We start from the raw sequence: 27,270 nt of genomic DNA, 5'->3' as shown, positions 1-27,270 counted from the left end.
TCTTCGGAAATCAGTTTCAGAAATTCATAACAGGTAATAGATGGACTTGAAGTTTTTCTAGTCAGGAGATGGGATTTAGTTGTGAGAACATTTGAGATCAGCCTCTTTCTTGTTTGGTCATAACATCTTCTATATACAATAAGGCATTCTGATACCAACTCTTTACCTCCAACATTTCTTTCCTTTCCTTTTCCAAACTGCGAATTCGGAACAGATTTTTTTCCTGAGCCTGCAGTTTCCGTGGTACTGTAAGGCCCAGCATCTCCTCTTCAAGACTAAGCTCAGATATTGGACTTTTGTTCATTCCCAACTGGTTCTCCAACTCACGGACCTGAGAAATAAAATATGATATGCATCATGCAATATAAACACTTATAACTGCGCAAGATTTCTAAATCCTTCTTGCATATTTGTGCGATAACAGTCTTTAAGACTCTGGGCCCATCTCAAAAGTAATGTCTTTACTCTGTTTTCATGAGAGGGAACAATAAATAAAATATCCCTACCTGTAATTGAGGCTATTGATCTACCAGCAGCAGTGCAGGAAAGCTACTTGAATTTTACAACACTGTTGGTACTCACAAAAAACATGAAATGGTCATTTTGACATTGCGGAAGAGAGTAGGCCTTCCTGCTGGTGCGACATATTTTGAAAGTAGGGAGACACAGAATAATTTGATACAGGGAGAAGGGATAGGGATTTCAATTCCAAATTATCTCATACATAGCTAAAAGGACATCTGTGGAAGCATGCAAAAGTCCATGCTCCTCTTGCTGTTTCAGCTTTCCCTTACGCAGTAGAAGCTGTCACCTATGGTACGGTCAGATTCAATCTTGCAAATGCTTAGGGAATGTCCTCATTAGCTAGTTACCATTTAGTTCTTTCACTGTCACTGGAGCGGTTACCAACTATTCATACATTTAATTTCTAGATGCAAGGCAGAGAACTGCCCTTTTCCTACTTCTTGTGTTGGACACTTGCAAGAAATCACAAACTATTTTCTACTTTACATGAATGCATTGTATAGGGGGGGGGGGGTGAGCAAGGCACCAAAGAGGTTAGCTTTGCTTTGTGCTCGGAGCTCCTGTAATACACTAGTATAATGTAAGCGGGCACACAAATGATTAGTGCCAGGGAAGACATCTCACTGTTCTCGAGCCACATTGGCAATTGGAGGGCTTGGGCAGGGGTCCACATGATTGACTCAGCCAGAGGGGAAATATAGCCTGAGTCCGGGGAAAACCTCAGTGGGCCGAAGTACTCCAGTTCACCGGGTAACAGTGAGGGACTGCTGTGGACACAGGTGCCTGGTGGGAGGGGCGAAATCGGAGCTCAAGCTCGTCATGGAATATACAGGTATTGGAGGAGGGCCTGCGACTGGAGGGGAGCGGCTGAGTGTAGGGTGAACTGACATTTGTGCTGCTATTGGCCCTTCAACAAAACCTGGTTGACCCTGATAGGAGTTGCAGAGTCCTCCCACTGGAGAACTAGACATGGCCTAAATAGAGGAATGTTATGGCCTGGAGTCAATGTGGGAGGGTAAGACTGGTGCCCCCCACGCATGCCCTAAATACCTCTGCCCCCTCTTCCCCTACACTAAGGGGTGGGGGTATCAACAGTAGCCCCATCCAGGATTGCTGGGAATGAGGGATGAGCACCTATGTATGCAGGCAGCACACAGCAAAGGAGGACATAACAGAGTGCTCTTCACTGCATTGCTCAGAGACTACTGCATGGGCACCCTTGCGGCTCCTCAGCCTCTCCCCACCTTAAACAGAGATTGATGTGGCTAGTGCCGCAGTCACCCAAGAGGGCAAGAAGACCCCTCAACTCCTGTGTGACAAAACATTCAAGGAAGAACCCCTGGCAGAAGAAATTGCCTTTACCATTCATCAACCCATCTGGTGATACTGTGGTGCCCCAGGGGATCTGCCCTCAGAACACGTTACCACCCATCACCAAGCCTGAGAAGAGATGTCATCCTGGTACTTGAGTGCTGCTGCAACAGCAGGTTCTTAAAGTATGATTATGTAGCCAATCTTAAATAAAGGCTCCTTCAACAGTACTTTGTCTTGCTTGACTGACTGAGAAAGAGTAGACGCCTTAGTCGCAGGAGAGAGCAAATTGCACTAGTAAGTTTGAATACACAAGATCCAACGCCAAAAGAATCTTAAAATCAACATGATACTGAAGAGTTGCTCAAATGGCTAGTAATCTTGCTTTTAGTGCTGAAAAAGGAATATTCAACTTATTTGCTACTCCAAGAATCATACCCTGAAAAGTGTTACTGTAGTTTAGTGGAAAGACTGTGGAAGCAGAGGTTATCAGAATTGTCACCGCTGTCCCGAAATCACTCATGACTGGAGAAGTGTGTATCTTTTGTTAGAGATTAATCCTTCTTGGAAGTTCACAATCTGGCTTGCAATGGATTACAACCTCTCTGTGGTGCATGTCATCTATTTGGGAGGTGCCTTCCTCTCAGTCAGTTTTCGCTTAATTGGGCACTCTCTGTCATCTCATGTTGAAGTTATTTTTGGAGCTTCATCTTTTGTTGGAGTGTACCTTTTCCTTACAAAAGTATGTCTCTAGGGTACAATAGAAATAAAGTGTACTCCTTCTCAGTGGGTTCCGCACGGCTGTTGATGGAAATGTTTCTATCAACGTTGAAGCCCTGGAAGTTGCAGCACTCAACATTAACATCCTGAACATTACATGTGATTCCCTTTATGTGTAACGTGATTGCTGATGCAAAAAGAAAACCAACTGCTTTTAGCTAATAAATGTTAGAAGGTAAATGGCACAAACCTTGCAGAATATTGCGCAAAAAAAGATAAACAAAGGCAGACCATAATATTCAGGTACCTTTTTACAAAGGGGAAGAATCTGTTGCTTTCCAACGGTCATTCACTGAAATCTAGGACAGTCGGGCACACTGGTTGCCTTCAGGGGGTAGTAGAATTGTTTCAACTCACTGAAATCATTCAAACATCAAAGTATTCAACAGAAACATGATAAAGCTGAACCTTCTACTGGAAAAGAGTCAGCATAGAACACATCCAACATTTTGAAAGCACACTTTAAAATAGGTGCACAGACCTACCCAATGATTACAAGAAAAGTGTTTGTATTAGTTACTTCCTGGCTTAACATGGCTTCCCTCCCCACAGAAAGAATGCATCAAATGTTGCTTCATCAATTGGTGTTATATGCCAAAGGATAAGATTATGTGTATAACATTCTACTTTTATACTTACCCTGCTTTGTAGACCAAGAATATGCTGGGCCCGACCGCGCCAGTTTCCAGTAGACGACAACAACTGTTGAATGTTCACATCTTCGCCTACTTCACTTACCAAAACCTATAAAGTGAGTCAGCAGATATGATAGTAAGACGTACAGCAATCTTTATCACTCCGTTCACAATATCATGTTAGAAGAAATGCGTTACTTACCTGTAACAGCAGTTATCCAGTATTGGTGTCTTTCATAGATTCACATGCCTGAATCATTCCCCGTCGCCGAGACGGGAGCCTCCGGTACATAAAAAAGTAATGTCCTAAGGACATACATAGAGAATATAGGCCGAAGGGCCTCCCCTTTGGGGCCTTTCCACGTCCTTATGTAAAAAGGACCGAACTCTCATCGTTAGCCAATCAGCTCCGACCTCCCTCTAGAACCTTCCCGGGAGGAGCCTCAGTCCCTCAGATTTTCGTACGCACCCAGATAGGGTGTCGCAATGTAGACATAGAGGTACGTGAGTCCTTACCGGGGAGGCGGGAGGGTTGCATGTGAATCTATGAAAGACACCAATACTGGATAACTGCTGTTACAGGTAAGTAACGCATTTCTTATCCAGTATTTGGGTGTCTTTCATAGATTCACATGCCTGAATCAGAGTAGCCAGCAGTTATACATGCATAGTGGTAAAGCACATTCTCACAACCAGCAGGCCTGCATAAATTACAGACAACGTGAGAAAAACATGGCAATATACAGTCATGCATATAGCAGAAAAAACCCATGAAGAATGTGCATACCTGGATGGCGGGACGAGGTAAGGCTCACCTTATTGGAAGAGATGGCGCAGCACCGCTTGTCCCACTGCAGCGTCCTTCTGCAGTTCGATGTCCAGGCAGTAGTGCCTGGAAAAGGTGTGCGGGGACTTCCAGGTCGCCGCTCGGCAGATGTCCAGGATCGTCACTCCAGCGAAGAGCGCCGCTGACGTTGACATCGCTCTGGTAGAGTGGGCAGCCACTCGGTCCGTCAAAGGCCGTCCGGCCTGATCATGGCAGAAAGCAATCGCTGAAGAAATCCAGCGGGAGATGCTCTGTTTTGTCAAGGGCAAACCCATGCGCGGGTTGCTGTAGGCTACAAAGAGTTGAGAAGACTTCCTGACCTCTTTGGTCCTGTCCAAGTAGAATTTGAGACACCTTTTAAGGTCCAAGGAATGCAGCGCCCTTTCTGCCGCTGTGGAAGGGTTCGCAAAAAATGACTTGAGTACAATTGGTTCGTTCAGATGAAAGTCTGACGGCACTTTAGGAATGAATTTAGGGTTGGGCCTGAGTACCACTCGGTCGTCCCTGAATTGGAGATACGGTTCCTGAATGGACAGCGCTTGAAGTTCGCTGACTCGTCTGGCCGATGTCAGGGCGAGCAGGAGTGCCGTCTTCCATGAGAGATGTTTGAGAGTGGCCCGGTGTATGGGCTCGAAAGGGTGTTTCATTAGTTGGTTGAGCACCAAGTTCAATTGCCAGGTCGGAGGGACTTTCCGAGGCCTCGGAAAGGATCTGTAGAGCCCTTTTAGAAATTGCTTTATCAGTCGACTGGACCATAGGGAAGGTCCAGATGAGGTCCTGGTGAATCTAGAAATCGCAGCCAGATGAACCTTAATGGAGGCGTGAGCCAGCCCCGATTGAGCCAGGTGGAGGAGGTATGGTAGCAACTGTACCGGGGTGACCCGGAGAGGGTGTAAGCCTTGTTCCGAACACCACAAGCAGAACCTCTTCCACTTCAGCGAGTAGGTCTTGTTCGTGCTGCCCGCCCTCGCTTTGGCTAGTACGTCCCTGCAGTCCTGCGGGATCTCTAGGTCTCCGAACTCTCGGTGCTCAGGAGCCAGGCCGATAATTTGAGCGAACGGAGGTTCGGGTGGTGTACCTGGCCCCCGGACATCGTTAAGAGGTTCGGGTGTTGTCGCAGGTGAATCGGGGGCTTGATGGAAAGGCGAAGCAGGTCCGAGAACCAGTGTTGTCTCGGCCAGTACGGAGCAATCAGGATCAGGGTGCACGGCTCCGTCTTCATCTTCCGGAGGAGCCTCGGTATCATCGGGAACGGAGGAAAAGCGTACGCAAACACGCTGAACCAGCCGATGGAAAAAGCATTTCCCAGCGACCCCCGTTGGGGATGCCAGCTTGCGTAGCTTGGGCATTTGGCGTTCCCTGCCGTCGCGAAGAGATCGATCTTCGGGGTCCCCCATTGCGAGAAGACGTGGGCCACCGTGTCGCCGTTCAGCTCCCATTCGTGGGAGAGAGAGGTCTGTCTGCTGAGGGCGTCCGCGATGGTGTTGTCCTTCCCGGGAACGTACTCCGCTTTGAGGGAGAGCCTGTGTGCCACCAACCAGTTCCAGATTTTTTGCGATTCTCTTGAGAGAGAGAGAGATCGCGTTCCCCCCTGTTTGTTCAGGTAGTGCATCGTCGTGGTGTTGTCCGTTTTGACGAGCACCGGGGAAGTTCCGATACGTGGCAGGAATGCCTGCAGAGCCAGATACACTGCCCTCAGTTCCAAGAGGTTGATGTGTAGTTGTTTCTCTTGGGCGTCCCATTTGCCGCTGACTCGAAGGTCCAACAGAACCGCGCCCCAGCCTTCCAGTGAGGCATCTGTCGTGATGACCAGAGGTGCCGGCGGCAGGAGGAACTGCAAGCCGGCCGTCAGGTGTGTCCGGTTTCTCCACCACAGAAGGGCCTTTGTGATGGCCGGTGTGATTGTGATAATGTCCTCGAAGGAGCCGGAACTCTGTTTCCATTGTCTCGCCAGCGCCTCCTGCAGGGGACGCATGCGGAGCCTGCAGTGTGGTATGAGGAGAATGCAGGAGGACATCATCCCTAGCAAGGAGGTGAATGTCCGGACTTTGATGCGAGACGTCTTGGCCACAGCCGCGGCCAGAGATAGTATTTTGTTGGTCCTGTCCTCCGAGGGGAAAGCCTTTGCGCGTTTCGTGTCCAAGGTAGCCCCCAGGAAGGTGATCCTCGTTGATGGAGTAGTGCAGGATTTTTTGAGGTTGATCGTCAGACCCAGCTGTTGAAAGAGAGCGCTGCAGGCGTTGGAGGAAGCAGTCGCGCCCTCCGGGGAAGGCGCCTTCACCAGCCAGTCGTCCAGGTAGGGGAATACCTGGTGACCCCTTTGTCGCAGGAAGGCTGCCACCGGCGCCAAGCACTTCGTGAAGATACGTGGTGCCGATTTGAGGCCGAATGGCAAGACGAACTGGTAATGTCTGCCTGCTATTTCGAACCGTAGGTACCTCCTGTGCCGTATGAGGATGGGGATATGGTAGTAGGCGTCCTGTAAGTCCAGGGAGACCATCGAGTCTCCTCTTTCCAGCGCCCCCAGGATCTCCTGGATTGTGACCATCCGGAAGGATTGACTCCGCAGGAAGGCGTTGAGCGCCCGCAGGTCTAAGATCGGCCTCCATTTGTCCCCTTTCTGTTGGACTAGGAAGAAGTGGGAATAAAAACCCTTCCCCTTCTGGGACTCTGGGACTCTTTCGATGGCTCCTTTGACCAACATGGCTGATACTTCCTTGAGAAGGAGGTGCAGGTGTTTGTGAGCACGCTTCAGTGGAGGAGTGTTGGGAGGGGTGTTGACCATTTCGAGGGAATGTCCAAATTGAATTATTTGTAGTACCCACCGATCCGTAGTGATTTTTCGCCAATTTTGGAGGAAGTGGGTCAGTTTTCCCCCAATTCGAAAGGATTGAGATGGTGGTGGGACTGGCTGGAGTAAATGGTCACTGGCGGCCGCCAGTGCCCTTCTTGGCGGATTTGCCTCTGAAGGACGACCTCCCATAGGACGACTGTCGGGTCTGTTGTTTGTGCTGGGGCTGGTTCCTGTTGCCGTAGGAGTAGGACGACCGATTTTGGTAGGAACCTCTGTAGGAGTACTGACCTCGGGAGCGGCCCCCCGAAAGGACTGGTTCCGGGACTGGAGGGAGCCCAGAGCCCTCGCCGTATCGGTATCTTTCTTGATAGCCTGGAGTGCTTCGTCTATCTTCTCCCCAAAGAGAAATTGACCATCGAACGGCATGTCCAGCACCTTAGATTGGACCTCTTGTCGAAAGGACGTTGCTTTGAGCCAGCCTTGGCGGCGGAGCACGGCAGCCCCGGCCAACTGGCGGAATCCCGTCATGGCTGCGTCGATGGCGCAGTCGATGATTTCAGCCGCGGAGTTTTGTCCTTCCGCTAGGAGAGCTTTCACTTCGTCCTGGACCGTGGATGGCAGGCCTTGCAGATAGGGGGCTATGTCTTCCCATAGCTGGCGGTTGTAGCGCCCAAGCAGGGCGATGGAATTCGCCACTTTGATGGTCATGGCGGACGTGGTAGAGAACCGTTTGCCTATGGTGTCCAGTTTCCTTCCTTCCTTGTCTGGGGGTGCGGACAGCGGCGAGGAGGGGTTGCGGGATTGCTTTTGGGCCGCCTGAGTCACAACCGAGTCCGGTTTGGGGTGGCCGGTCAGGCAGGCTGGCGCGGTGATCGGGGCCTTATATTTTTTGTCTAGGCGCGGAACCACCGCAGGCACCGAGGCAGGCGTAAGCATCAGCTTCTTGCCCTGTTCCCACAGAAAGTCTATAAGTGGAATAGACTTGGCCAATTTCTGGCTGTGCTCCTTGAAATCATGGAGGAAGCATTCCGTTTCCGGGGATTCCACCGCCATGTGAAACCTCTTTGCTGCCCTGTCCACCAGTTTGTGGAAACCCCCAACGTCCGCCGTCTCAGATTGGCGCGGTCGCGGGGATGCCGGGGTAGACGAATGGTGTGATGACGCAGCATCGGCATCGTCGTCTCTGTGTTCCGAGTCAACGTCTTGCACTTCGCCTTCCTCCAAGTCCGTCTCCTCCTCCTCGCCTTCCGAGGAGTCCTCCACCTGCGGCTGGGGCCGAGTGCGAGGCTGGGGTTGGTTCCGAGGACGGGCCTGGAGAGCGGAAGGGCGCGAGGCCGACGGTTGCGCTTGGGTGACCAGCACCTGGGTTCCGCTGTCGGCATCCGGGAACCGTTGTTTATAGTCCTGCACCAGGGAGCGCAAATCGTTGACCAGAGACAGGGGCAAACAGATCATCGGGGTGTTCTCCGTGTTGACGTTCAAGGAGCGTTCCTGATACATAACTTCGTCCTGGTCCTCGTGAACGTCCTGGTTTTCCTCGTCGGACTCCTCACTCTGCAGTGTCACCTGCTCTTGCTCGGGTGCCAACTCTACCGTTGGGGGAACCGAGGAAGTTGGAATCGAGTGAATGGAGACTTCGACCAATCTAGATTCTTTCCAAGATGGCGCCGGGGTCTCTTCCGACGACGTGCGTGAAGATGGCGCGCCCGCCGTGTGTGTTGGTGACTTGAACGCCTCCGTTAGTGTCGATGGCATCAAATTTTGCGGGGATAAGGGAATCGCCGACTTACTGGTGGTAGAGCCTTCGACTTGAGATTTCTTGGGTGAAGGCGGACCCTTTGAACTTGACCTCGACCGTTTAGGTGACGATCCTTCGGTATGAGATGTCTTCGGCGAAGGCGTACCTTTAGATTTGGACCTCTTAGGTGACGATGACGCAGATAGTGGCGATGGTCCGGTATTAGTCTTGGACGAAGGCTTTGGAGGAATGGTCGAGGAGACCGGTGCGCCTGAGGACGCAGTGGTGGTCGTTGTGGCTGTCGCGGAGGGCGATGAGGCCGTAGTGGTCGACACAGTGGTCGAGACCGAGGTGGTCCGCTTAGTAGATGGAGCGGGTTTCTTGAACCTCTGGCCATCCTTAACAGACACGGAGGAGGTGGTGGAACGTGCCTCCGAAGGTTTCCTGTGCGCCTTCTTAGGAGGAGTGTCTGTCTCTCCAGGGGACTGCACCCTGGGTCTCTTCTTGGAGACTTTGGAGGTCACGGAGACACTACCCTCGGAAGATTCCAGAGTGTCTCGGACCTTAAGCCTGTCGAGCCATTCGAGAAGGCGAGCCTCTCTTTCCTTAACAGTCTTCTTTGGGAAGGCTCTACACACCCTACACTTGTCAGGGACGTGATCAGGGTACAGGCAATATAAGCACAGATCGTGCTTGTCCTCCGCTTGAATCCGCTGCTTGCCGCAGGAGGAACAGGCCCTGAGAAGGGCTTTCTTTTGCGAGTCCGCCATGGATGAAGCCTTCTTATTGGATTCCGACATGGGAGACAGCAGTCGAAGATAGGATATGTATTTTGTTTGCACAAAGTGTACTTCCAGCGAAGTTTGAGACTTCGAAGCAAGAAAAACCTGAAGAGCTCAGGTTGGAGACTCCCTAGCACAACGTGCGGTAGAAAATCTGAGGGACTGAGGCTCCTCCCGGGAAGGTTCTAGAGGGAGGTCGGAGCTGATTGGCTAACGATGAGAGTTCGGTCCTTTTTACATAAGGACGTGGAAAGGCCCCAAAGGGGAGGCCCTTCGGCCTATATTCTCTATGTATGTCCTTAGGACATTACTTTTTTATGTACCGGAGGCTCCCGTCTCGGCGACGGGGAATGATTCAGGCATGTGAATCTATGAAAGACACCCAAATACTGGATAAATATCTTAATCTAGAATATTGTGTATTTTTTAATCTTAATTTAACCACGAGCCACAGGAAAAAAAAAGCAAATTTGACTGCAGGATTTTGTTTAGGGTAACAATGGTTTTACCACACTTGCCACATATTCATCCCACTAGTACATTAGTAATACACATTTATTTCACATTCTGCAAGGTAGTGGTCTTCACCGACGCCTTACAGATTACAATATTTGCTGCCTGTGTAGGGGGTTCCCAGTATGCTCTCATTACTTATAATTCAAAACTTTTAATTATACACCTGGAAAGCCAAATGTAGAGAAAACCCCACCAGCTGTATATGAGGTTGAAGGGTTGAAAGTCTGATTAAATGAAAAATATTACATAAAGCAACAGTGCAGCTACAATCTAATGTTGCCCAGGAAAACCACTGAAAACCTGAAGAAAATGAAGAAAAATGCAGCCAGGTAGACAGCGCAGTATAGACTGAAAACTATCCTATCACAGAGCGCTCTGTATTGGCAGTTGCTTCACTGAGTCAGATATTTTTTAATGGCCTAAGGGAGAGCCTTATTACTGAGAGTTCTACCATTGATAAAATGGAGACAATAAAAGGGAAGTGAGTCATTTCTGACATAAAATTGATGCGTATGATGCAAAAGTTGGAATACAAGTCATTTTTCCTTCTGCACCATAGGATCCATACTGATATTTATAAATAGAGTACCAAGCCATTTACATGCGGTATCCAGAAAACATCCAATGTGCTTGACCTGATAATTCTAGCCAAAAGGGTTCTTTAAAGTATCTTGCCCAACTACAGTTTCGGCTGAGGAATTGTAATTCAAAAATTAGCGAGACAAGGTTTAGGTAAAGTATGGACAGATTTCCAAGTATTGGCTTTACATATTTAATTCAGTGGAATGTTTCCCACCCACACTGCCAGAGCTGCTTCTCCCCTCGTTAAATCATATGTAGCCTTTCCTGCCAGCAGTCTGTTCCCTAAGTAGTAACAAAGAAAAATACAAGAAACAACCACACTAAGGATTTTTTGACTTGGTCAGAGCCATAGATAAAGATCAATAGTTAATAAAGAGTGGACTTGATTTTCTTATAGGCAGAAATGTAAGACTCAATGTCTAATGAATAGAGGAGCCTTTCAGGCATAGTTGAAGGGTTACAAACAATACTTGCAACTAGATAGCCTGGTTAATGTGGAACTCAGACACCATTTTGGGATGGAAAGAGGGAAGTCTTCTCGGTATCACTCTAACCGAATGGGACACAGAAAAGGGTTCACTGAAGATAAAGCCTGTAGTTTAGTGACCCTTCCGGCAGAAGTGATAGCCTCTAGAAATGCTGTCTTCTTAGACACTGATGCACTGTGACTTTATTTATTGTTTGATTGGAGAAACCATCAATGTTGGTAGAAGCAGAGTAAGTTCCCATGGAGTGGAAGGTTTTTGAATAGAGATAACTTATTTAACCCCCACCCCTCAGTGAGAAGAACTTTTCCTATAAGAAGTCATAGCTACCAGGTGAAAGCCCGGGAAAGAAAACTTGACTTTTGCTTCACCATTGTGAAGAGATATCAAAGAATTGTTTAATACTAAGCAAATAATCAAATCCTCATTTTGTTTTTCGGCACCACCAGCAAAAACTCTTTCACTCAAAAGAATATGTCAACCTAGTGGAAGGTCTTTTGATTTCTCGTAAGACCATTACATACTACTATAGTATGTTAAAATGTTCATACTGCAAAAACTCAAGAGCCATGCTGCCAATTTCAAGGATTTCACATTCAGAAGGAACTGAATTTTAGTAGCTCAAGAGTAAAAACATCAGACCATAGGAAAATAGGTTGTGCTGAAGAACCCAAACTCTTTCACGAAAAAGGGTCTCTGTGAAATACAACTAGCTGTCTCAAACCGGAACTATAATTTTTATTCTGCATCTCTGTTTCTTGAGTTTGTAAAGTAAACCTCAGAATCAGAGCGATAAGTGGAAATATGTAGATAAATGTCAAATACATGCGTCCTGTGGCAGCCTTGACGAACAGGACTGACGAGGGAGATGTCCTGTACCGCAGATAAGATTTATGTAACTGGGATGAACGAGTAACTGTAATTTGCGGTGGTTTGTTGGGGTGGGGTAGGCAAGTGTTTCCTGGTTACGTTTAAGGACACTATGCAGAAGAGCTTCTCCACTAGGCCTCCCTTCCTCCATATTAGGGTTTGGCATTATTGGAGAGCCATTGTTACAATTTGTAGTATTTTACAGTTAATTTGCATGTTAGTACGAGGCACACAATATGCTAGAAGGTGGGCGGAGTTGGAGTTTAGTCGCGGAGTACAAAGGTGACAGGCTTAGGCAACATCTGCCCATGAGTGTATTCCACAACTTGGAATTCTTTTGCTTCAGTTTGTTGATGGGGATTATTGTATTATTTTGTTCTCGCTGGTTTGGTTAATGGGTAATCGTCATGGCCAGTTGAGTGATGCATGGCGTGGGTGGGGATTGGGGGAGGGGAGCAGCAGAGGCATAAAGGAGGTACTACTAACATTGAAACGTTTTTGTATAGCAGTGTTTGCATCCTGTTCGGCAACAGGGTACAATGGAGGAGCAATAATGTACTACCAAGTGTAATTACTGGCCACCTAGTTTAACAACATGGCTCAGGCGTTATCCCGTAAGCTCAAAGTTTTGACTCGGAATTCCCAAGCCTGAATGACTTCAGGAAGCTGAGGAAGGTATTGTCCTATCTTAGCAGACATGAGGTTGACATAGCGTTTTGCAGGAATCGCACTTGCCCCTCAATAGCAGGATGATCAATTGCCGAGGACTCCTGGGAAATACTCATGTGGCGGGTTTCATGTCTCATGCCCGGGGCGTAATAACTTGGGTCAATCTAACCCTGGTCTTAAATGAGTAACACTGGCCACTGATTTGAACAGGAGGTATGTTATCACTAGATCCAGCGGTGGGGGTTGGACATCACGTTAATTAACATATATGGACCAAATTATGACGACCCTAGGATTTTTACACAGTTGCTCGAGGTGGCGAGCAGACATGGAGGGACTTGCCAGCTCTGGGGCGGGAGACTTTAACTGCATATTGGATCCACATATGGATAGATCTGGAGGCCGAGACAGACGCCTTACAGCTGTGGCACGCACAATAATTGATGCAACAACACAGATCTCTGTGATATCAGGAGAACTTGGTCGCTGGGTAGTGGTAGATACACTCACTATTCCGCTTATCACAACTTGCACACAAGAATAGATTACTGGTTAGCCTCAAGGGACTTATACTCCCACACCCAAAGCTGCGAGGTCCTCCTCTGCACCTTCTCGGACCACTCGATGATACTGTTGGTATTGGAATGCCCCCGTTCTCAAATCCCCCCTTTACATGGCGTTTTCCCCCATACTCATTACTTGATAATGTCTTTAAGTCAGAATTGTATGAAGCTATTGAAACCTACTTTGAAATCAATATCAGGTCAGTGGAGACTTTCTCTGTAGTTTGGGAAGCCTTTAAGGTCTACATTAGGGTATAGCATTGACCAAACACTCTAGTGTTCTTAAGGCGTTACGTAAGCTGCTTTCAGACTTAGAGATGAACCTGAAGACCCTAGAGCGTGAGTCCCTCACTGGTAATTCCGACCAGGCGACGGAAGACATCAAAGTGTTGCTAAAAGAATATCATGAGACGGTTGACGCGGAACTCAAGCACAGGGGTAAATACGCTACAGCCCGCACTTATGGTGAAGTGGATCGGCCGGGATCGGTACTTGCCTCACTGTTGCGTACACGTAGGGAGAAAGCGGAGGCGACAATGGTCAATGATGAAATAGGGGTCCCTTGACTGAACCGACTGATATAGCTAACAGATTTAAACAGTATTATTCAGCACTGTATACCTCTAGAGATGAAGGCCTTGACAGTGATATGCTGGAGTACTTGGTGCACATTAAACTTCCCTGGTTAACGAATGCCCATCGGGAATATCTTATGCGCCCTCTGGAGGCAGAGGAGATAACTGAAGCATTATCGGGCATGAAAGCCGGTAGCGCCCCAGGCGTAGATGGACGTACAGTCTCCTTTTATAAGGAGTTTAAGGATATACTTATCCCACATTTAGGCACGTTATTTGAGGGAATGGGAGCCTCCAGTGGGAAGCTCTTATTGTGGCAATACTCAAACCTGATAAGCCATCGTCAGAATGCACCTCATACCGCCAGTTATCAGCCCTGAATGTCGATACCAAGCTCTACGCCAAGATCTTGGCAAATAGACTGGCCCGCTTGTCCCGATTCTGGTAGCACCGGAGCAGGCTGGGTTCATCCCAAACAGAAATCTAACCTATAATCTGAGAACAGTTTTTGGTGCCATTCAACACACGAGACAGGACGTGCGAGCGGTCGCTGTATTTCTAGATATGGAGAAAGCGTTTGACTCGGTCGAATGGACATTCATGTCCCAAGTATTGACTAGATTGGGGTTAGGAGGAATATTTTTGCAAATGATGGGGGTACTGTACCACGGGCCGTCTGCCAGGATAAAAATCGGTAACTTGGCCACGGACAGCATTCAGATTTCTAGAGGTACACCACAGGGGTGTCCGCTTTCTCTAATTTTATATGCACTCAAAAAAAATTATTTTAAATACCTTGCCATCATTAAAGTCTTTTTGAGCATCCATTAACCAAAGTCTTCAGGCAAAGAACTGACATTTCAGTTGTCTGTTGGAATGAAGAAATTTTAGTGAATATTGAACCTATGGACATGGTTACAAACACTATGACAAGTTTTTTTGAGATGGTCAATAAGCCAGCTTCATGGTCAATCTCCCCCACACATCTCTAGTCAGGCTACTAAATAGATTTTAGTTCTGGGTAGACTATTTCCATGTTACATTCTTTAGTTGGCATTGCCCACCAGGAAATAGAGACTCAAGTAAGGGATCAGTTCAGAATGTCATATTTATGATTAACATTCAATACAATAACTAATATGGAATACATTATCTTGCAGATGACAAAAATATAATGACAGTGGCTAAAAAAACTGCAGTTGGGAGCTGTTCAGCTTTAAACAGGAGTCTGCATTGTCTCCAATACTGGAGTCTGAACAAAATTAATAGCGATCTCTCTGTCCTTATGTCTTCACAGCTGCCAAAGCCAACTTCTGAAACTCTGGGAATTCTCTCTGTCACTCACACTTGCAAGAAGTATTTGTTCACGCTGATTTTGTCAGTGATCATAACTACGATGGAGACTAATGGATAATTTGTGCTGAAAGAATTACCTCGTATTTAAAAAGATTGGGGTGGGGGCGTGGCTTCACGGGCAAAGATGGCGGTCGTGGGTATAAAGGAGCTCCGTGCCCCCAACATTTATCCTGCCCCATCCAGCAACATCCTGCCTCTTAGACTTGCCGGTTTCGTGCATCTGACATCCAAAGACACTTTGGGCCGTGGTTAGGAAGAGCGGCGAAGGACTGGCGGGCAAGGAGGCCTGACATACAAGGCTGCCGGACGAACCTAGCACTTGGATCGATCTGGGGCTGCCGTCCAGTCACAGTGCTTCATCAATGAACGAGCACATGGGTCATTGGTTCGTAAGTCAGATACACCAGACCTTGCACTGAAGAGACGGAACAGAAGCAGTAAAGGCCCCAGGATGAGAGGGACACATGGTGAGGATGGTACCGCTTCAGCAGGTTCTGGTCGTTGACAGCAGATCACAACTCCTCTAGAAGGCTATTGTCTCCCTTCATCTGGCGGATCCAGCGGTCAGGAGTCTGGAGACACATCTATGGTCCAGCAGCCCTGAAAAGCCGGACCCCGTCTGACCTTCATAAGCCATAGCCACAGTCCCAGAGGGGCGCACTATGATTGGGGGTGACTTCAATGGATGGATCCCCGATACTATGTATACGAAAGCTAAACGAAGAGTGGGCACATTGAGTGATTGGGCGGACTCCCTGGGGCTATACAATGCTTGAAGGTATTTACATCCAGACACAAAGTCATACACCCATTTTTCTTATCCCCACTCCTCTTACTCAAGACTAAACTATGTTTTCTTACCAGCGGTGGACTTGGTGGGGATCAATGGTGCAGTGATCCACATCTCGTGTGGAGAAGTGTGGCTCAGGGGTTAGAGGCGGCAGACCCGGAAGCTGAGATCAGTCCTGAACCAGGGTTCAATTCCCTGCCTCGGCGGGTCTTGGGCTAAAAAATTCCACAAACTCGATAATTCTCGGTCCGGTGCCTACTTGACTCACGGGTTCACACTCTGCGACTCTGGGCAATAGCTTGCTTAATCTCCACTATGGCCCCTCGCGGCGGGATGCCTGGCTTTCACCTTGTGGATACCCTGCCGGGGTATCTCACAGGGGAATACCAGGACGGGTTCCCAAGGCAAGCGCCTTGATGCCTTTGGGTGATACGTGCGCTATATAAATCGCAATACATTTACATTTACATAAGGGAAGTGCCAGATTATTCTTCAGTTGAAATACGAATCTGGGGCACGGTAAGAGGACAGCAAAGGCAATGGAGCCTCCACGCTGGTTGGCTCAAGGTAGCTAAATTCTGGGATAGCTTTGGAGAAAGGATTGTAGATTAAGCTAAATACATCCTCGGAGTCAACCTGCTCTAATCTCTGAGAAGCCATTAAGGTAGTGATACGGGGTCAGATAATAACATACATTGTGGGGAAGCACAGACAGAGGGAAAGTGACTGTCAATACCTAGAACAGCAGCTCCAAACCCTGGAAGCCCAGCAAATCTCTGTGATTGTTTGAATTTAATCTCTAGTCCTCTGTGCAATTGGTACTGTTAAAATTGCAGTTTATTTCTCGTGACTGTTTGAATTGAACTCTTGGTTTCTGTGCAATTGTTACTGTTTACACTATTGTTTTTTTACCTATGGCTGTTTAACATTCCGTCCGAGTTTCCCCTTTACTGTGCTTAGGCGTGCAGGGGCGACACCCTCAGCTGCCCCCCACTCGCTTTTGGGTCTTTGAAAAGTTAAAAAGGCAAACTACCATCTCAGAGGCTAGGCAGAGTGTGTTTGTCCTCTGAATCTGCTTTAAGGTTTAAACTGTATTTGGAAAATGAATGTAACCCTCGCATTTGGCTAGAAAAAGGGATTTGTTGTGTGCGAAAAGCAGTATAAACGGGCCTTAGATTTGGGCCTATCTGCAGGGTGAACTAGGACCAGAAAAGTGTGGATTGAGTCTATCAGTAACCAAGGAGATTCTCGAGGAACAGCTTACTGCCCGCTTGCCATCAGACTGTGCTTGAGGTCACACCCTTATTACGTTTGCTATTGGATGTTACATTTGTGCTCTGATTGGTTCCTGTATCTGGTGTTTCTATCGGGCTTAGGGTTATGTTTTTGATTGGCTGATAGGTCTGGTGCTCTGACTGGTTGCTGTATCTTGGGTTTTCTATTGGGCTAATGGTTAGGTTGCAAAGGCTTTGTCTCCTACTGGTCCTAGGGCTTAGGGACAGTGTTGTGATTGGTTAGGGTTAGGGCTAGGGTTCCCATTGGCTAAAGGTCTCACCTGACCACTAGGGCTAATAAAGCCTAGAGCTCAGAGCGTCTCAGCCCGAGCTTTGAGGGCAAGGGCGGTTTCCTTTTTGGGCCTTTTCAGGACTGGTCAGGCCTAGGGCCAGAAATGCTGCCCCTTTTTCCAATTACAAGCACCCATCTTAACCCATCCATAACCACAAACATATTAACACACTCACAGCAAATAAACATCGTTAATTTACTACAAACAACGTGTGACCAGGTCCAGGTGGATCCTGTTACACTTAATATGGCAACAGTGAATGGCTATACAGGAAGAAGCCGTCCTGCTCTAGCCGTCCGCAAGGATCTCGGAATTACGTCGCAGGATTACCAGCACTTAAGGGGTGGAGTTCTAAAAGGCAGTGGAACTGATGTTTCGGCGCCAAAAGAGGACATCAAAGAAGGAAGTCAGAGCACAGGAGCGGAGAACGGAGACGCTGAATACCCCGAGAAAAGGAGCACCGAAGACCAGATATCACCAGAGAAAACACCTGAGGTGCTGAGATCGAGAGGGACACCGAGTCGCCTAGAAGACATCGGGGCTACGGAGGAAGAGAACAGCTCTGGGCGAAAAACGCCAGAGTCCAGCTGTCCTAGAGAGGAGACGAAAACTGAGACTCTGAATACCATGGCACAGGAGGGTCGTGGTATCAGGCATGTGCCTAGTGCTCATTTCTTGTCACTTGGTGAGTGGGCGGGAGTGCGCACCACACGTTGAAGCAACACTCTTGGCTTAAGCACCGTGTACACAAAGTTCACTTGTGTGGTGCAAGGCATGCCATCTTAAACAATTAGTAATGGAAAATCTAGTCTGACCCTGTTGTCTTGTTTTGGCATTTCCTGAGGGGCACCTGACAACCTCACCAAGAGTCCAGAGAAGGGAGGGGAAGATAGAACACGGGAAAAACAGTAGGGACTTCTATATAAGAAAATAGACATTGTGTATAGTTTTCAAAAGACTTGCATCTGAACATTTTGTCATAACAGATAAAAGATAGAAAGACTAACAGTAAGAAGAATAAAGAAAAGAAAACTAAATACCCTTCCCTGAAGCCTATCAATAAAGGGTAAAAAATGGGTGGCTCTTGGGTGTATGGGGCCACACAACCCTAACCACAATTCACTATCTCAAAACCATCAAATAACCCCACAACCCACACTTATCAACTCGTCTACCCCAACTACCACACAATGGCACCTTCAATCAAACACAAAACACCACCATATCCTATACCACTAACATATACACACATCAACACAACACAAAGCCACACTATAAATAACTATACTCTATCCAGACACGCACCTCGCTCATACAAAGCACCAGCTCCACCCTCAACTTACTCCTAATAGACCCCTTCCGGTCACCACCAAACCTATACTCAAACTTCCATCATTTCATCGAACACCCCCCTCCTCTTTTTACCAAAAAAACACAACCACACAACCCTTACACTCCACTGTACCATAAATATTACTTCTTCCAGCGATCAAATCCAACACACTCTTAACTCTTGTCTATCCCTTCTCACGCACCACATACAACCTTTTCAAAAACACATCAACAACCCTTTACCATTCAGTTGCCACTCACCAACAATACTTCACATACAAACGTTTCGCAAAAAACAAATCCATCATCATCTCCTCACACTACCTCATAATACATTTTGTCACAAACTAGAAACATTCACCCACTCCTACCCTCCTTATTTTATTTATTTAGAGAATTTGTAAAGCGCGAACTGACACCTTGCAGGCTTCCTGGCGCTGGAAAATACTCTGTTGACGGTAGACCGGGAGAACAGTTGGGCTGACCGTTTATTTGGGGAAGAGCCAAGTCTTAATGCGTCTCCTAAAAGGGAGAAGCTGTGGAGTCTGACGTATGTCAGTGGGTAGGGTGTTCCAAAGCTTGGCCGCGGCTACGCTGAACGATCGGCCCCCTGTTCTAGTTCTGTTAAATCTGGGTACCTTTACCAGACAAGCAGAAGAAGAAGAACGTAGGTTTCTCGCAGGTGTGTACCATTGGAACAGGGCTTGCAGAGGTTTGGGTCCAAGTCCGTGCAGAGCCTTAAAGACAATGCAGAGGGACTTGAATGCCACTCTTTGTTTCAGGGGCAGCCAGTGGAGCTCAGCCAGAGCAGCTGTGGCTGAGGCCCTTCTCGTCCAGCCAAGAGCCAGCTTGGCGGCGGCAGATTGAATTCGCTGAAGTCGATCCAGCGTCGTGACTGGAGACTCCAGGAGCAGGGCGTTGCAATAATCAAGGCGACTGAGTATCGTGCACCTGACTATCGACGCCCTGGCTTGTGCCGGGAGAAGAGGCAATATTTTCCGCAGTGATCGGAGCAGGGCAGTACAGATCCCCACAGTTTTTGTCACCTGGGTTTCCATGCTTAGGTTGTTGTTCAACATGGCTCCCAGGTTGCGCACGGAAGGCACTGGTAGAGGTTTGACACTGAACTCCGGGGGCCAGAATTCATGTGGGAACTGACGGGGTATCTTAGTGCCGGAGCAGAACAGGACCTCCGTTTTCGCGGCGTTGAACTGGAGGGAGTTACTATGTAGCCATCTGGCCGTCTCTCTTAAACAGTCGTGGAAGGTTGAGAACGGAATGGCATCTTCACCTTCCCACGAGAGAATGAGCTGTGTGTCATCCGCGTAATTAATTGTTTTGACCCCAAATGATTGGATCAATTTAATTAGCGGTATAAGATACACGTTGAAGAGGATAGGGCTGATGGAGGAGCCCTGGGGGACTCCCTGGGGAACTGCTGCAAAGGCGGACCGGAAAGGGGGGAGAGAGACAGCCTGTCTTCTGTCCCGAAGATAGGAGTGAAGCCAAAGCAATGCAGTGCCTTCCACTCCTACTTCCATAAGTCTCTGCATCAGCCTAGCATGGTTGACCGTGTCGAATGCGGCAGACAGGTCCAGCAGTATCAGAGCCACTGGCTGGTTCCTGTCTGCACGCATTCGAAGGTCTTCCATGGCAGTCAAAACTGCTGTTTCTGTGCCGTGAGCGGGACGAAAACCAAACTGGTAGTCGTCAAGGAGGTTGTTTTGTTCCAGGTGGGTGGACAGACATGAACTGACCCAACGCTCGACGACCTTTGCTGGAAAAGGCAGCAGGGAAATGGGTCGGTAATTGGAAAGACAGTCTGGGCTCAGGGAGGGTTTCTTTAAAAGGGGAGTGACTAGTGCCTGTTTCCAAGGGGTGGGAACAAAGCCACTCTGCAGGGACTGATTGCAGATTAGGCGCATGGTGTCAAAAAGTTCCATACCGAAGTTTTTCCATATTTTTGGAGGTAGGGGGTCAAGTGGGGAGCCTGAAGTAATACCAAGCACAAGTCTTTCAAACTCGACAGCCGGGATCGGCGGGAATACCTCCATTCTAGCCAGAGGGCCAGAGCCGGGGAGCGACAGGTTCCGAGGGCTGGTGTCTGGTCTCGGTAATTCATTGGTTTCAGATGAGGGGGGTGATTCCAGGTTATGGATAATATTGTTTATTTTATTGATAAAGAACTCTGCAAGGTCGTCGCAGAGGGCTTGGGTGGGAGGTTGTGTGGTGGTAACACAATCCGGGTTGGTCAGATTTTTGAGTATTTGAAAAATACTCTTTGAGCTGTTTGTGGCATTGGAAATAATAGAGCAGTAATGTTTAGTCTTGTTAAGGGCAATGGCAGTTTTATACTTCCGGAGGTGTGTTTTCCAGATGGTTTTATGAGTGTCAGAGTAATCCTGCCTCCATTTTCTCTCAGCATGCCTACAAGCTAGTTTGAGAGCTCTTAAGGAGTCATCAAACCAGGGGGCCGGTGCTCGTCTCTGGGGTTTACCCTTTTTCAGAGGGACGAGGTGTTCCACAGTGCTGGAAATCCTTGAACAAAGGGATAGATAGTTAGCCTCCACCGATTGTGTAGTAGAGAAACTGTCCTCTACCTCAAACACTGGGCCATTCAGTCTGAGTTTGTCTAGGACCTTCCAGTCTCTGTATGGAGGTATATGACCGTGGAAAGTCGGTTTGCCATACCTGCTGCCTACTATGTGAAATTTGATCAGGGCATGATCAGTCCAGCACATTGGTAGAATGTCGCTCAGAATAGCCAGCTGTGGGGAGGAAAAAATTAAATCTAGCTGGTGCCCTGCTATGTGAGTGGGTTTGTCCACTAGCTGGGAGAGTTTCATTCCTTCGCAAGACACTAGGAGATTGTTGAGGGCGGAATCTAGGCTGCCGTTGGGCCAAAGGTTAAAATCGCCCAGGACAATCAAGTTGTTGTGGGAGGTAGCCATATTGGTGAGGGTGGTGAGAAGCGACTGTTGCTGAGTAGCGTTAAACGTTCCCGGCGGACGGTAACAGATCACCGCTGTGAAGGTAGTACCAAGATGACAATCCATTGAAAGGCCGAGTATTTCGGTCCCGACCACTGGGTCCATGGCAATAGTTTTGACTGACCAAGATGCTCTGTAGATTGCACCAACACCACCGCCCCGCCCCTTAGGTCGAGGAAGATGCTGGATCTTGAAGTCATGTGGACAGGCCCAGTCCAGATCTATGTTGCAGTCGGAGTGGGTCCATGTTTCCGTGAGGAATAGAACATCAAGATGATGATTATCTATGAGCAGGGCGATTTCGTGGGAGTGTTTGGGCAAGGACCTTACATTCAGCAAGCCGGCTGTGATTAAGCCTTTGCGCGCGAAGTCGTGCAGAGGATAGGCGGTGTCTTGGAAGGTCAAATGCCCCTCATGGGCAAAGTCTCTACGGAGGAGTAGAGCCTCGCGCGTCAAGTGAGGTGTGTTGCTGGTGGACGGGGATATCGGGGCCGAAAGTGGCTCACCAGGCGCTGCCGAGGCGCGGACGAGCGCAGACGAGCTTGCCTTAAGCGCGCCTTCGGCGCGCAAACGGCGCTCCCGCTGCGCTCGACCGCTGCGCTTGTGTGGCCGACACATTTATGGCGATGTTGTGGGCGTGGCCTCGCAGGGGGCGTGGCTCGCCTTCGAACCGCGATGGCGGGTAATTTGAGATTCCTGTCTCAGCGCTGATTGCCGCTGTCTCAGGAGTGCATAGAGGGTCTGCTGGCGCGTGAGGCAGCGCTTTAGTGCAGGTGAGTTTTAAAAAGTTACACACACAAAATACGAGTGAATTTTTTAAAATAGCAAAAAAGTACCGTCCTCCGGCTTTCCGCCTCAGAGGAGTTTCCAATGAAGTTTAGTCGCGCTGCAGGCAGCGTTTATATGATCTCCTTGGTGGGCGTGGCCTCGCAGGGGGCGTGGCTCGCCTTCGAACCGCGATGGCGGGTAATTTGAGATTCCTGTCTCAGCGCTGATTGCCGCTGTCTCAGGAGTGCATAGAGGGTCTGCTGGCGCGTGAGGCAGCGCTTTAGTGCAGGTGAGTTTTAAAAAGTTACACACACAAAATACGAGTGAATTTTTTAAAATAGCAAAAAAGTACCGTCCTCCGGCTTTCCGCCTCAGAGGAGTTTCCAAATGAAGTTTAGTCGCGCTGCAGGCAGCGTTTATATGAGCTCCTTGGTGGGCGTGGCCTCGCAGGGGGCGTGGCTCGCCTTCGAACCGCGATGGCGGGTAATTTGAGATTCCTGTCTCAGCGCTGATTGCCGCTGTCTCAGGAGTGCATAGAGGGTCTGCTGGCGCGTGAGGCAGCGCTTTAGTGCAGGTGAGTTTTAAAAAGTTACACACACAAAATACGAGTGAATTTTTTAAAATAGCAAAAAAGTACCGTCCTCCGGCTTTCCGCCTCAGAGGAGTTTCCAAATGAAGTTTAGTCGCGCTGCAGGCAGCGTTTATATGAGCTCCTTGGTGGGCGTGGCCTCGCAGGGGGCGTGGCTCGCCTTCGAACCGCGATGGCGGGTAATTTGAGATTCCTGTCTCAGCGCTGATTGCCGCTGTCTCAGGAGTGCATAGAGGGTCTGCTGGCGCGTGAGGCAGCGCTTTAGTGCAGGTGAGTTTTAAAAAGTTACACACACAAAATACGAGTGAATTTTTTAAAATAGCAAAAAAGTACCGTCCTCCGGCTTTCCGCCTCAGAGGAGTTTCCAATGAAGTTTAGTCGCGCTGCAGGCAGCGTTTATATGATCTCCTTGGTGGGCGTGGCCTCGCAGGGGGCGTGGCTCGCCTTCGAACCGCGATGGCGGGTAATTTGAGATTCCTGTCTCAGCGCTGATTGCCGCTGTCTCAGGAGTGCATAGAGGGTCTGCTGGCGCGTGAGGCAGCGCTTTAGTGCAGGTGAGTTTTAAAAAGTTACACACACAAAATACGAGTGAATTTTTTAAAATAGCAAAAAAGTACCGTCCTCCGGCTTTCCGCCTCAGAGGAGTTTCCTGACAACACAATTAACACATACCCTAAACCAACTCTACTGCCAAGCTTTCTCTCTTTCCCCACACCGTACACATACACAAAAACTCTCTTTCAACTGCCTCTCATCAATTGGACAATTAAGAGCCTTACACATGACCTATATGCCGCACCACCACCCTTAAATCATACACCTTCCACCCTAAACAAACACAAACAAAACAAACAACATGTCATTCTTCACAACTTTGCATCTCTAGGTCTACAGCATAACAAGGCTACTCCAGAAATACAACTAAGCTCACCAGCTCACTCAACTTCCATCTCCGCACGCAGACCAACCAAAATGACTTCTTAGCCTGCTGGACAAGGAATAAGATATAGAAAAGCTACACTATTGCTATCCTCATACAGCTAATTCTAACACTAAGGACACCTGTTACAAGTCAACAAAATACTTCTCACTCTTCTACAAAACAAAGGCACACCATCACCAAAACACAATCTCTAAATTGCCTACTAATAAATGCTTGATCACTCTACAAACAAGCATCACATCTACAATCTTCTCACTGACACACAACTTGATTTACTCTTCAAAACTCTATCATGGCTAGGGGATGAAATGGCTTCAGTGTTGCATAAAGCCGTTCATCTAGGCTATCAAACTATCTCAAAAAATTGTATAGGCAAAAGAGGGGGTGTCCTAACTGTTGTAAACAAGCAAACTCTAAATATCACTAAAGCGGACAACGTCTCCATACAAGGTTGTGAGGCCCTCTTCACCAGATGCAACCCTGCATGATCTTCCTCCTGTAACTTCATACTCTTTTAAAGACTTCCACCGTGCAATAAAACATTTACAGACACACTTCCGGAAACAGTTTCAAATGTGATAACACTACACTTCAACCTATGCATTCTTGGTGACCTAAACATTTGGCTTACAAACCCAATATGCCCAATCGAAAACAATCAATGGCCTAGACACACTGAACCTACATCAGATAATCCTCAAACCCACACGCATCGCTGGACACATCCTAGTTGTAATTTTTGCAAATACGGAACTAGTTCCCTTTCAAATGATTACTGCAGACACACGGTCAGACTACTATTTGCTATCTTTCCAACATAAAACACCACAAAGCAATACACCTAAAACCACCTTACATGCATCCACCTATCAACCGTGGAACAAACTCAATTTTGAAAACTTGGAAACACAACTAACATCCAATACAGATCTAGACACAATGCATTTTGTTAAAAAAAACTATATGAGAGGCTACAGGAAGCTATTGATATCCTAACAGCACTCCGAATAACAAAACAGGGATGTGGAATTCCAGGCTGGTGCACAGGACATCTTGTTTGGGGTCAAGGACAACAAGTTTTCATGTTTATTTTGTCCTTGGGAAAGTATGCCCAACTCCCTGCATCGCTAACAGTTTGGTTGCCAGATTACAGTACCACATTATGGATCAGTGAAGGGCATTGTCTGCAGTTAAGGTAATATTTATGTCCGAATGTTAATGTTATTTCAAACTTGTATTTATGGTTCATTAATACGAAGCCTTTGTTACTAGGGTGAGCATTCTAAAGAAATGTTGTAAGATCAGAATGCATTACTGACAGCGGTTCCAGTAGAATGTGTAAAGCCACAAGCCCACATATCCCCTGCCTTGAGGGCCCTACATTGGTTACTGGTTGCCAGAGATCCACATACAAGCTGCTTTGTATCACCCGCAAAGCAATACATAGAGCAGGGCCGCTCTTTATTAGGAATAAAAGCACCAAATACATTCACCAAATACATACCTCCGTTCAATATTGGCACTTCGCCTCAAAATACAAGAAACAACCATAGGTGGAACATCTTCTCTGTTTAAGCAGCCAAACTATGGAACTCATTAACCCCCAAACATGAATCCACTGATAAACGGTCTTATCTTCAGAAGAACACTCAAGAGTTGGCTCGTCCCTACATACCCTCCAAATGTACAGCACATCCTTGTGTATATAATCATGTAATCTGATTATATGTATGTATCTAGATATGTGTATTCCTTTGTATAAATGGGTATAATAATTATGTTTACAAATATATAGATATTCGTTTCGTGCACTTAACAAATGTACATATTACTTATGGTTACATTATTCAATGCTTAACATGTATAAAGGTCACTGAATAGTTTTCATATAAGTTATTTGATTAGATGCTTATGGTTCCCTGTTTATTTATGGGTCACAATATGTAAATGTTTATCATAACTATTTATCTACAATTGCTTCACTACTGAATTCATAGAAAAAATATATAAACACAAGTAAATTAGCTTAAAGTACATTAACACTTGAAAGACTGAGTTTATTAAATACAACTTAAATCGTGATATATTACCAAACTTTTACATATAGATCTTCAATGTACTTATGTATCTATATATTTATTACTTTACTCCTACTGTAAAAAAAATCAGCTTCTACAATGCGCTACTCTATATCTCACTCAATATATCCTCTACCTCCACTCTCTGACTTATTCCAAACCTCATTCAACTACTATGATCCCAAACATAACCCTTTGTAGACCTTTCCCTCTTCTATTCCTCCTTGCATCATCGCAAACCTCTTTTTACTATTCAGATCTCCCAAACAAGCATTTCTAAACCCTTCCCCCATGTATCCCTCCTAGACTTATCCAACACCTCCTTTTTCTCCCTAATCCACTTCTAGACTCTGCCCCCGCCATCTCTCCTTTACTCATCCCAAACCTCCTGCTACTGCTATAATCTCCAAATAACCAATTTCTAGACACTTCCCTTCTCTATTCCTTGATTATCTTTTTCAGTCCAACTAACAGTTCAAATGTCCACCACTCAAATTAATTCATGTTTCCCTATACAAATTCACCACTAATCCTTTTTGGGTTCCAGAGTAGAGTGCTACTCGCCGAAAAGCACATTACTCTTTCCTCATTCCACTGACGTCCATCCCCCATGTGTTATTCTCCAGCTTGGCCACTCTATGCAATCGCCAGTCATGATTCACAAGCTCTCTTTCACCAGTAGATGAACAAAACAACTTCTGGGTCAACAGCCCACACTCATCTGCTTGAGAGCAGCCATCGCCAGTTTCTCTGATTGCCATGAACCTAGGATCCACAGTAGGTCACAGCAGCCCACTCTATATCACTACTCTTTTCATTAAAGGTTATTCTTTGCTTTCTTATACCATTTCCTACTTCTCCCATTTAATATATTATTCCCCTTTCCAAAGCAGTATCTTTATCTTTGCTTTTCCAGAAAGGAATAACGGTGCTTTTCAAATGTATCCTCCATGCCCATTACAACCAGCTATTCATGCCTCGTATTTGCTTTTGCATAGCAATACTGCACTATCATGTTTGCATGGTGTTCACAACCACCTCCAACAATCATTTGGTACCAAAAAGATACTCAACAAAATCTCCAACAGGATTTCAGCATTCAAATACATGCTTTCGTCCACTTTTAAAAAAGTAATGGAGGATATGAAAACTTACAGAGGATATGAAAATCTCAATAAAAACACTGTGATTGGTACCCTTTAATTC

The 27,270-nt window shown here is 47.2% G+C and overlaps 1 protein-coding gene across 1 annotated transcript in view; it reads right to left on the bottom strand.

The window, feature by feature from the left end:
• Positions 1 to 27,270, bottom strand: part of CCDC13 (coiled-coil domain containing 13) — a 498,753-nt gene that overhangs the window by 335,784 nt on the left and 135,699 nt on the right. The window contains exons 7-8 of the mRNA XM_086941089.1: positions 3,256 to 3,360; positions 167 to 331 (exon numbers count right to left, since the gene is read on the bottom strand). Of these exons, the coding sequence (XP_086797215.1) occupies positions 167 to 331; positions 3,256 to 3,360 (270 nt within the window). The remainder of the gene's footprint in view (positions 1 to 166; positions 332 to 3,255; positions 3,361 to 27,270) is intronic.

This window comes from Lissotriton vulgaris, chromosome 10 (genome assembly GCF_964263255.1).
Source record: "Lissotriton vulgaris chromosome 10, aLisVul1.2, whole genome shotgun sequence".
Lineage (NCBI taxonomy): Eukaryota > Metazoa > Chordata > Amphibia > Caudata > Salamandridae > Lissotriton > Lissotriton vulgaris.
Note: the sequence above shows the minus strand (reverse complement) of the source record. Positions and strands in the feature narration are given on the sequence as shown.